The following is a 12,562-nucleotide window of genomic DNA, read 5'->3' on the forward strand; positions in this document are numbered from 1 at the left end:
TAAGTGAGTAGAGAGAGAGAGAGAGAGAGTGGTATGGTGTATGTGTGTGTACATTCCAAAGGGGGTGGAGGGCTCTGCACAAAAAAACACCGGATGCAACTCTCTCTCAAACAGGAAACCACCACTCCAGAGCCAAAAGACCTCAGGCTGTTGTGCACAAGCCAATCAGCGGAGGAGAGACCCACCAGCCAATCAGAGTTGCACGAATGGGAGGGAGATGGAGGGTTCGGCCAATGGCAAAGGAGGGTGAGAGGTCAGAATGCTAAGGTGGGAGGGGCAGGTCAATCTAGTTCATATGTTCTGAACGTTAAGATATGTTCCGTAGACAAGTTGACTTCCACCTCATTTCTAAATTTGCTTGTTTTTGTGTGCCTTTGCCTGGTTTCCACACACACACCCACACACACACACACACACACACACACACACCTCAAGGCTTTTTAGCAGACTTCTAAGTCTGAACGAGATACCTGAAGCGTCTGGAGTGTCTCTGAGAATGTCCTTGACAGCAGTGCTTTCAGGAGCGCAGGAATACAGGAGGGAAGCCCTGACTATTTGTGTGTAGGCAACTCTGTTCTATGTTATGCTTTGTGTATAGGCAACCCTGTCCTATGATATGCTATATTTTGCTGAGCTGTCCTATGCTATGCTTTGTGTGTATGCAACGCTGTCCTATGCTATGCTATGTGTGTATGTAATGTTGTGCTATGCTCCTCTGCTGCTCTGTGCAGTCAGAAGTGTTTCTCTGCCACTAAGGTGACATTTCCCTGAGAGTGTGACTCACTATTTCATGAACAAACTGAAAGAGAGCGAGGCAGAAGAGTAGGTCAAACTATGAGTAAAGGCCAAGTCAACCAGACTGTGTGTGGTGTGTTTGTGTGTGTTGGACTGCTCAACTATTACCTCATTAAAACCTAGAGAACAGGAGAGAATTGGTGTAAGAGAGAGTTGATTAATTGAGTGTGTGTGTGTGTGTGTGTGTGTGTGTGTGTGAGTGAGTGAGTGAGTGAGTGAGTGAGTGAGTGAGTGTGAGTGTGTATTAAAAATAAAATCTCCACAAGGACTAAAGCAGAAGCTGTCTAAGCATAACACTTCTCTAAACACCCTTCTGTAGGTCAACTGGAAAATCAGGATGGTAGAAATGTCAAAGCAATCTGATCATTTCCGGAAAAAAAATGATGACAACACATACCTTCTGCTCTGTAAACAATAACACCCAGAAGCTCCAACTAACTGAAGAATCATGTGTTCAGACAGTTAGTTAAGACAGGTGACTCACTTGCTATCTACTTGCTGCTCTCACTTATAAATGGCCGGGGTTGAAGGCTGTTTCAGACTACACAACTTTTCAGTCACAGACAGGAAAGAGATAGTCACACACAATTGGCGAAAATCTCCCGAGAGTCATTCATGTATAGAGAAACAGCTAGTCACAGTCTAGTTTCAACGTTTCTCATCAGGCTTGATCTCCAAACCTGTCAAAGACTCCAATCATTTAGTCTGACTTGACACTTCCTTACACCAATCGTGTATTGTGAAATGTGAAGTCACAGACAATGATCACAAAAGGATGAGTATGCATCTTGGTTGTGCAGCTTTGACTGTTTGGCCCCCAAATACTTAAGTTTAACTTACCATCTATTTAGTTCAAATTAAAACACCCAAACAACTGCAAACTGTTGAAATAGCTCCCTTAATTAGAGTTAGATAGCTAGGTTAACTGGCATGAGACCGTAGCTATGAAATAGAGCAGTACTTCACGGCACAGTCAGTCACCTTCCTCGAAATCTTTGCTGGCAGTGCTAACTGTCTCTCGTCTCACTGAGGTTTGCGCTCACTATATTATAACATGCTGTTTCATGTGGGAATGAAGACACATGGAACATTGACGGCTGAGTGGGAATATAAATTCGTTATTGATTGTTATAATCTGAAATTGTTACGGATTTCATATGGGAAGGAGGCGTGCGTGGTGCGTGCGTGCGTACTTGCAGGTCTGTGTGTGTGTGGCACTTGCAGGTCTGTGTGTGTAGGTCTGTGTGGGCATGCTTGGGGGCATGCTTGTGTGTGTGTGTGTGTGTGTGTGTGTGTGTGTGTGTGTGTCTGCAGTCTCGCACTCACCTATGTGGCGTGGGAGGCAGGGCAGGTTTCATGGAGTTGATGGGGTTCATCGGAGGGTCGCGGGGGTCAGCGGGGAACCCCAATACTCCTCAACCTGGCAGGCAGTCTGGGAACGGAGGCAGAGGAGAGAGGGAAAGTAACAGGGAGAGGGAGAGAGGGATGGAGAGAAGGAAGGAGAGAGAGGTTATTGGAGTTCGATCTCAAATCATTGTTTTACCACAGTAAAGACAGCACAGTACCATGCTCTAGGGCTTAGCGGGCTCAAACACAGACGAGTGGGTGTGTTCAACCTGTGTGTTTAAACCTGCTCTCTGAAACACAATCCCTGAACCTGCCACACACACACACATGCACCAACACACTGGTCCACAAAACACATACAAGTATGCAGAGAGGAGAGGGGATCTGGGATCACTGTGGTTTGTGCACACATAAAACACTCACCTATAGGTAATCAAGAGGGTAGGGCTCGAGGAGCACTATGGCTTGAGGACTGTGTTTGTGTGTACGTGTGTCTATTAGCATGCAGTGTTGACTACAATTTCGAAAACCACACAAACACACACTTTCCAAAAACACACAAATATGAGTAATCACGAGGGTAGGGCTCAAGGAGCACACTTCATTGTGTTGGATTGAGTACTGCGTTTTAATGTGTTTGTAGTCAACACATTTACAAACAGACACACACACGCATACACAGTACACCTGCTGCTACACACTGCTGGCTGATGCAGAGTCCTGCACAAGCGAGGGGGGTGGGGGTGGCGGTAGGGCTGCTATTTATAGCTTTTTGATTTCAGAAGGAACAGGAAAAAAATGTGGTGTGGAAAAAGAAAGGAGAGGAGAGACAAAGAAAAGGCTAAGGTTCTCATGGCTACGCTTTAACATTCAAGGCTTTCTGAAAGATAATGCCATCACACACACACAGACACACACGCACGCGCAGACACACACACGCGCGCCTTATCAATAATTCAACTCACCGGGAAAGTCACTCACAATAAAGGGAGGATAGCCTGTGTGTGTCACAGCTTTTCTGTCAACTGTGAAGGCATTTGTATCTCTGTGTGTTAAAAGACAGAGAGAGGGAGGGAGGGAAGGAGAGAAAGATATGTGTATGCCTTTTTTGTGTCAGTGTGTGGTGTGCATGTGATTCTGATTCAATTATTATTATCAACAACAACAACAACAACAAGATTGCCTTCAAATGAACCCCAGCCCCAATCTAACCCTCCCCCCATGGCTCTCCAAACACAGAGACACACACAGTTTGGTAGATGTCTGTCGGTTTCACCTCCAAGGAGCGCTCCATTAACAGTTCTGCTAATTTGCTGCCAGCCTCTATACCCCTTACCCCTCCTCTTTCTACCCTCTCTCTGTCTGTCTGTCTCCCTCTCTTTCGCTCCTCACAGATTTAGGTCAGACACCCCACAGCTTGAAAAGAGGGGCAGATGAAAGCAGAGGAGAGGGGGGGAAGGGGAGGGGCACTCAGAAGCAAGTGACAGAGTTTATCAGGGAGGAGGACACCTACAAGGATAATGAGAGTCGAGCTGGGGGAGGGTGCGTGTGTGAGAGAGAGAGAGAGAACCTAAGTCAGAATGGAGGAGAGGTGGAGAAAGAGAGTGTGAGGGGAGAGAGGAAGGAAGAGAGCGAGAGAGTGGGATCATATTTACTATTCTGTATTTTATTTGTAATAGGGGCTTGGCTGTTCCAAGGCTGTTGCTGTTTGATGGCATGCAGTGCCCTTTTCATTTGCCATCACACACACACACACACATCCACACACACACACACACACACACGTCTAGATTTAGTTTTTGATCGTACAGAACTGCGTTTCTGTGTCAACCTCACATCTAATGAACATGTGGCATGAGGATATGAGCTAGCGTGTGTGTGTGTTAATTATTGCAAGACTTGAGCCAAGTATCCGGTGACCAAAGACCATAGCAGTATCCACTGCCTTCAATTAGATGAAGTGCCCAGCTACACGGTACACACATTACCTTTGGCATTCTACTCCACACACTAAACAAAGACACACAAACACACTCACAAACTTCTTTCATCATTGGCCCTGGCCAGGCAGAGAGATGGGGGGCAGGAGTGAAAAGAACAAGAGCAAGCAGATCCATTCATAGTTGCATCAGGACCAGCATACATTTATACAAGATTGAGGAGAAAAACAAAGAGAGAGACAGCTTTCTAAGAATTGATTGTAGGACAGCTAAGTGGGTATACAGTGTGCTCATAATGTCAGCATGGAATTGTCATGGTAATACAACATCTGAGGGTGAGGGTCTCGATGTACTCATAGGGTTCCTATTAATAGAATAGAGCAGATGATTGTGATCATATTAGCAGAGCAGTGGGTAGAAATGGGTATACGCCTTCTCTCTGCTGCAGCGTGTGTGTATGTATGTGTGAGGGCCTGTGTGTGTGTGTGTGTGTGTGTGGCCTATCTACTCTACTGCTAACACAACAGCACAAACCGTTCCTGTGCTGGAATGAGCAGAACATGCTGTTCTTTTTCTCTCTCTCTCGATCTCTCTCTGTTGTTGTGAATCTCTCTCTTAGTCTATTATATCTCTCTTGGTATCTCTCTCTTTACCCCCCCCCCCCCCCCCCTGTTTTTGTGCCTCTCTCCCTCTGTCTGTTTCAATCTCTCTCTCACTCTGGTCTTCTTAGCTAATCACTAAAACCCTCCTCCCCCTATCCAGTTGTGGCCAGCCGTGCCCTGCCTCTGCCCTGTTTCCCTCTCACGCTCATGCAGACACACAAATCTCTTTCACATATGAAATCTGTAACAATGTCAGATTAAAAAGAGTTGCCACTCTCACTTAGTCGTCAGTCACAGCCAAGTTCCACATGTATTAATTCCCACATGTCATGGAAAAGTGAGCAAGAACATCCGTGACACAAGGGACAGTCAGCATTGCCAGCAAAGTTATCTAGAATAGTGTCTAAAATAGAGCAATAATTCCCAGCACAGATATAGTTAAGGTCTAATACCAGTCAACCTAGCTATTGAACTATATGAATCCATCTTAACAGTGGGCATTTGCTAGGTTGTCTATTAACTAATTAGCAGCTAAGCTATACTTATGTATTTGGGGGATAAGCTGCAAAGGCACCTGGGGTGTTTCTACTAGGGATGCAAATGATTAATCGACTTTAGATTAATTGTCGATCAAGAGGTTGCTTGATTAAAATGTATTAATCATGATTAATCGCTAGAGGGCGCTAGCGCGAGAGACAGGTTGAAAAAAAAAAAAAAAATTTGAAAGGCCCTATTGAAGCACTGAAACTCAGGTGAAAAACGCCGCTCATCAATTAATCGAAAGTCGATCGATAAGATTATCAACTAATGATTTATGAATTAATCGATAATTTGCATCCCTAGTTTCTACCTTTTACTATTATAAAGTTTAATTGAACTGTAATGTTAGCTAGCATAAGTAGCTATACTTTTCATTCAAGTGGAACTCCAAAAGAAGGCAACAAGGCAACACAGTTTGCTACATAGTCTGAAACAAATATTAATTTCTCAAAATCAGCCCACCAATAAAAGACAGTCTTTGGGTCAAAGTGATCTCAACCACTTGCGGTTGATGTTAAATGGCTTCACACAGACATTAAACAATGCTGAGAGAGATAAGGGTACATAAATGGGGCAAGGGCGTACTCTGATATCAATGAAGTGAAAGAAGGGGGAGGAGTCCGCCTTTTCATTCTCAAAGAGGGGAATCTTGCTGCTCACATTCCAACTTGGGTCGTGGGAGAAGATTGTAGAGGTGCAAAAATGCACATACGTGTACACACGTAGTCTCTCGACACTTATATAGGGTCAACGTTTGTGTATAGTTTAACCACCTCTCTCACTCTTACTGCTCCTTCTCTCTCTCTTTCACTCTCTTGTGATTGAGAGGGTTCAAGTTAGGACAGCACCACCACCACACATAGATGAGAATGAGAGAAGAGAAGATAAAGGGAGGGGAAAACAGCAAGAGAGCAAAAGAAAGAACAAAATATAGCTGCAAGCAGCGATGGTTTCATGTCTCTCAGTAGACCACTCTAGCGCCACCAACGGGTCAAAGCTGGACTTGTGTTAACACAACTAACTTTTGAACCGTGTGACTGATTTTCAAGAATGAGGTACCATTGGGTTCCCTGGCTCAAGACCAATTAAACACATCCTATGGCGTCAATTTCACTCAAATATTTGCAGACATATGACTTCACTTCCTGTTTGGTGGCTTTTCTGCTGAATTTGAGTGGCTGTACCGGACAAAGGTTGTGAGGATCAAAGTTCTGTTCGATAACTTTTGTGACGCTAAGTCTGAAGATCATCTCTGGTGATTTTGAAAAAGATTTGAAAAAAATTGTAGGAGGAGTAGGCTTTCAAAGGTTTTTGATAAAACTGGAAATAGCGGAAAATCTATATAACCGGAAATTGACACCATGGGGTGGATTTAATTCGTCTTGATCCAGGGAATATAATGGTACCTCATTTTTGAAAATCGGTCATACGGTTCATAAGTTGCGTGTGTTACAAAAGTCCAACTTTGACCCGTTGGTGGTGCTAGAGTGGTCTATTGAGAGCCATGAAAATTGGTGTGAATGAAGAAGGGACTGTCTTTAATGAGTGTGCCAAATTTCACAAAAAGTTGCCATATGGTTCTAGGGGCTGCCATTGACTCCCATGGCAGGAGAATAATAATACCTACGCTAACAATAGGTTACCTCCTACCGGAGGAAACCTAAAGAGACACTCATAAAGCTCAGATTCAGCTCTTGAGATGTATCTGTATTTACACTGTCACACACACACACAATCACGCTTACTTAGACATTTGCCCCTTCAATCATTGTGTGTGTGTGTGTGTGTGTGTGTGTGTGTGTGTGTGTGTGTGTGTGTGTGTGTGTGTGTGTGTGTGTGTGTGTGTGTGTGTGTGTGTGTGTGTGTGTGTGTGTGTGTGTGTGTGTGTTTGTGTTTGTGTTTGTGTTTGTGTGTAATCTTGACAACGAGGTTTCTATCCTAATGCAATTGACAGCATCAGGCAGATGTGCATGCTTGTACCCATAACCTTTCTCTTTCCCTCAGTTTGGGGCCAATCTCAGTCTCACACCACAGTTTGACTGGCAACATTTGCTGATATTCCAGATAGTTTAGGAAGCTTTTTCAGGCACACACCTGTAACACTTTAGTCCAAAGTTGAGGACTTAAAGCTGTTTGAAAGATGTAAAACCAGAAAAACCCAGCTTGTTAGTAACCATAATAACATCACTCGTCTGGACACAGAATAAAGTCACTGGTTGAATCTAAAGAGGAAACCCTGCTGTGTTGAGCTATCTGTGCCTGGTTGGAGATGATCGATGTTTGCCTTTTTCTTATGCAAAGCTCTTCTGTCTCCATGTAAAACCAGTTTGCCACCTCCCTTTGTACACACTGACCACAGGTACGTGTAGTCATCTCACACACACACACGCACACGCACCCGGCACACACACACACACACACACACACCGACACACACCGACACACACACACACACACTACAGGTGTTCTGAAAAAGCTCAAGGCTCTTTATAGAATATTTTTATGAACAGAGAAACATCTGTTGGTTCTTCAGAATGTTGGAGTGCTTTCCACAGCGTGAAGTGCTATCAAATCAGGTACTTCATAGGACAACAGAACAGTCATAAGGGATTTTTACAGAACAGGAGTCAAGTGGAACTGTTGAGGAGGTTCTTCTACTGGGAGCAGCAATAGAACCCTTTTCAATAAAAGTCTAGAGCTTCTTGGGCAAAGCGCTGCATAGGAAAGCAGACTATTTATTTATGAACACTGTGGCGAAGCCTGAACGCTAGCCTCTCCATCACTGGAAGCTATCTTGTTTGGCAGACGCAGGTGATGCTATCAGTCTTTAGCTAACTGGATTCGCAAACATATGAAAGTGTGTTTGATGTGTGATGTGTGATCTGTGTGTGTGGGTGTGTGTGTGTGTGTGATGTCGCTGGGTGCGTAGAGCTCCATCCATGATTCATGAGACATCTGTAAGTAGTTTGTACCGACACTGGTTCGCATGTGAGCGGCCGAGGTGAGGAGCCAGGCTAAAAGGCTGTTTAACTCGACTGACAGAGATGCAGGGGACGCACAGCACTAAAGTCAGAGGTCAGTCCTCATCGAGTCCTCAGTACATCAGTCACAGCCCTCTGCACACCACCCCCACCCCACCCTTTAAGAGCAGAGTAGCCGCCGCCACCATTAACTTGTCTAACATGACAGTGATTGCACCCCCTGCCTTGTGAAGAGCAGGCATTGGCTGCTGCGCTCTTTCACTTCCTCTCCATGTCTGGGTGTGGCTTAGTGATGTCACACGTCAATCAAACGCTTTGTAAACTAGAGGACTCTCACTAATTGAACAAGCCCCTCTGACTCTAATCAAAGTGTTAACAATTAGTTTCACCACGAAGTGCAACAGAGCAAGACACAGCTACTAAACTAATCTGAGACATGCTGACTAGGAACAGAAAACAATACCACAACGTCAAAACAGGAGATAATATTGTCATTGGAGGTTTTAAAGTGGTGTTATATCTTCACACTTGACATTCCAGCAGACTCATTGATTTATAAATGCTTCCTTTGCTTGTTTGTAAATAGTGCTGAAAATGGCATCAATAAAATGCTACATGACAAATTCTTCTAACTATATGTCGACATTCTAGTTTGTCACTCAAGAATCAGTCATTTTCTCTGCTGATGCGTGTGTGCGAGACTCAGAGTGTGTGTGTGTGTGTGTGTGTGTGTGTGTGTGTGCGTGTGTATGTGTGTGTGTGTATACGTGTGTAGACACTGAGTGAGTGCTGCTGTGCTGTATTGATTTGCCCTACACTGCTGTGGCATGTCTGTCTCTTTCTGTCCTTCACAGGAATAGGCAGCCAGTTCATTCAAGGGCCTCTCTGATTATGGAAAAAAAAAAAGAGAAGAACTCATCTGACTTCAACTCTCAGCTGCTCACTCTTGCCCTCCATTTCTTTCTCTCTTGTTTGCTTTATTCTGCATCCCTTCTTTCTTTTCCTCTCCCTCCTTTTTCTCCTGCTTTTCCCTACTAACCTTCTCTTGTTTGTGCCTTTACCCTTGTCCTCTCTCCCCTCTTTATCTCTCTCTCTCTCTTTTTTTTATCCCTCTCTCCAACCCTCCCTCTCGCTGTCTCCCTCCCTCTACTGCTCTGCCCCTCTCGCTCTCTCTTTCACTCATGCAACATCTCTCTCTCTCTCTCTCTCTCTCGTGTAAAGTGAAAAACAGGTTGACTGACAGATGCTTTGGCTAATGACTGGAGACAGAAGCTGCTCACACACTCATACACACAGGCACACTCTCTGTGTCTCTTTTTGTATGTGTGAGAGTTACACACACACACACACACACACACTCTCCCTCAAAGTCTATCTCTCACGCACAGAGAGAGAGAGAGAGAGAGAGAGAGAGAGATTCTCACACACACTCAAACACATACACACTCAAACACACACACACTCACCAGCGAGTCAGGCTCAAACAGCTTATGGCTGCACCCTCCCACTTGACACACACACACACACACACACACACACACACACACAAAGCCACACTCTTCAACCATTGAAGATAGAGCAGAATGCATGCAGAAAACACACCACAGTGCACCAGGTCAAACTCAGAGTGTGTACATATAGTATACCTTTGAGCCTTTTAGGGTGGGGGCTCATCTTTTCAGGAGGCTTTTTATAATGTGTGTGCTGGTGTGTGTGTGTGTGTTTGTATGTGTGTGTGAGAGAGAGATTTAACCTAAGTCATAAATGACAGTGGGGTGTATTACTGGTTTGAACTCAACAGGAAAATGATGCATCAGTTGTCACAGTCACAACAAGAGCTAGATGCCACCCACTGCATACACACACACACACACACACACACGCACGCACGCACACACACACACACTTAAGAGGACTTTTGAACCCTACCAACAGGAAACTGTAGGAGTGCACAGCGCACCAGCCAGTGTGTGTGTGCGTGCGTGCGTGTTTTCTGTTAGTCTGATCACTGATCTAGGCCAGAGGTGGTATAAACTGGTGTGTGACATACAATCTATATCTGTCTGTGTGTGTGTGTGTGGGGGGGGGGGAGAGGGGGGGTGTGTGTGTGGGGGTGTGTGTGTGTTGGATCAGCTAATCTGATTATCGAGGAGAGAGGTAGAGAGACCAGGAGAGGGGGAAGCGAGCGGGCAGGCAGGCATCCATCTTTCCAGGAGGCCCATCACGACGGCAGCGAAAAGAGACTAAGAACCTAAAGGCAGCAGCCTGGGGATTTCAGAGCTGAATGACTACAGTTTAGCAGAACAAGTGAGTATCACTGCCTCTGTCCAGTGGGTTTCTATCTTTACCACTCCCTTCCTGTGGGTGTGTAGTCAAGGACACCGTGCCTCGGTAATGATTATATCGTCACGCATCAGCACCTGGCCTGGTGACTAGCTATGTGTGCATTTTGAGTGTGTTGGGTAGACGTCAGTACAGAAGGTATGCGTCAGCTGTGTTTTCTTTTTTGAGTGTCTGTATGTGTGTGTGTGTGTGTCTGTGTAAGAGACATCTGAGAGTCAGAGTGGGGAGTCCCGGCCCTAGTTTCCATCCGACACCTTCCCATCACACACACACACACACACACACACACACACACACACACACACACACACACACACACACACACACACACACACACACACACACACACACACACACACACACACACACACAGCTCCTGCAGATTTGCATTTAACTTCGATCCTATACATTTGCAAACCTTCAGGCTCTGGCTGAGTCTCCCAGGAGTGGAAACACACAGACATATTTCCTGTAGCATTACGCTGCATCACCCAGAACAGTAAACACACACGCATACGCACGCATACACACAAACATACACACACATGTACATATTGCTGTGGCATCACGCTGTATTACCCAGGAGGAGAAACACACAGGATTAAAAGCAACTGCACTTCCCCATGTGACAGGAGCTATTTTAAGGGCCAGAGATACATGTGGAAAAAAAACAAATGCGAACACACACACACACACACACACACACACACACACACACACACACACACACACACACACACACACACACACACACACACACACACACACACACACACACACACACACACACACACACACAAACACAGAGAGAAGGAGAGAGTAGAGAGATACAGAGAGGAGAGAGATACAGAGAGAGGAGAGAGTGGAGAGAGATACAGAGAGAGAGAGAGAGAGAGAGAGGAGAGAGTGGAGAGAGATACAGAGAGAGAGAGAGAGAGAGAGAGGAGAGAGTGGAGAGAGATACAGAGAGAGAGAGAGAGAGAGAGAGAGAGACCTTTCCCCATGTAAATGAGAACACGCTCTTTTCCGCTCCTGGCGGAAGAGGGAGGTGGGGGATGAAATCCCCTGTGTGTGTGTGTGTGTGTGCGCGCGTGCGTGTGCGTGTGCGTGTGCGGGTGCGTGTGTGTGACGTGACATGACGCATGCCGGTGGTTCAGGCTGTCCACTGATGGTTCACCGTTTCGTGGGTGACTGGGGGGAGATTAGAAAGGGTGGGAGGTAGTGTGTCATCAAAAAGGGCGAGAGCTGCTCGTGACCTGCAGATGATCTGGCGCTAACATCACTTCAGAGGAGATCACATAAAGCCACACTCCATGCTGCCACCGCTACTCGGTGGACACAGTTTGATAGCAGCTTACAATGCAACAGATGCCTGCTACATAGCCTTAGCATTTGCCTCAGCAAAGTCTCTATACTATACTAAAGGACTACAAAGCAATGTTAATTTGGTGCTCCCATTTCTCTGGTTGGTTTGCTTAACTGCTTCCAGAAATGACAGAAAACAGGTGATGGAGTTTCAAATAACAGGTGAAACAATATTCACTCTGTATATAGGCCAATTAGTGACGTGAAATCACACAGAAGGTGGAGCGGAAGTGTCAATTAGCGCTCCAGCACCCCACTGTGGGTACCACAGGTGGCCCATATAGGCCTAAGAGAAGGCCAACAGCTAGCACCAGCGTGCCAATGTGGATGAAGAGTGGCTAATGCTAGGCATTTAGGATGGCTAATCGTTAGCATTCTGTGATTCTGGCGAAAGGTTTTTGATATTTCTGTGCTCCTGAGGCAACGTGCAGCGTTTCTGCATTATATGCTCCTGAGGCAACATGTTGATTGGATGGAATACTGCAATAGTGCCAGTCTAATGATGGGCATTTGGAGAGTTAACTATGGGCAGCAGTGCCGAGGGTCGTCAGTGAGCATGTGTATCAGTGGGCATCAGTGTAAGCCAATCAGGTTTTGCTAATAATGGGCATTGTGAGCCGCTATCCACGGGCATCAGTGCTCAGGTTCA

General features: G+C 45.6%; 1 protein-coding gene across 1 annotated transcript in view; it reads right to left on the reverse strand.

Annotated features, from left to right (window-relative positions):
* Window positions 1–2,171, reverse strand: part of zmiz2 (zinc finger, MIZ-type containing 2) — a gene marked incomplete at its 5' end in the record, with an annotated part of 16,426 nt that extends 14,255 nt beyond the window's left edge. Inside the window, one exon of the mRNA XM_080848061.1 lies at window positions 2,122–2,171. Coding sequence (XP_080704187.1) covers window positions 2,122–2,171 — 50 coding nt within the window. The remainder of the gene's footprint in view (window positions 1–2,121) is intronic.
* Between the last annotated feature and the right edge of the window lie 10,391 nt (window positions 2,172–12,562).

Source organism: Sprattus sprattus (assembly GCF_963457725.1).
Source record: "Sprattus sprattus genome assembly, chromosome: 11".
Classification (NCBI taxonomy): domain Eukaryota; kingdom Metazoa; phylum Chordata; class Actinopteri; order Clupeiformes; family Clupeidae; genus Sprattus; species Sprattus sprattus.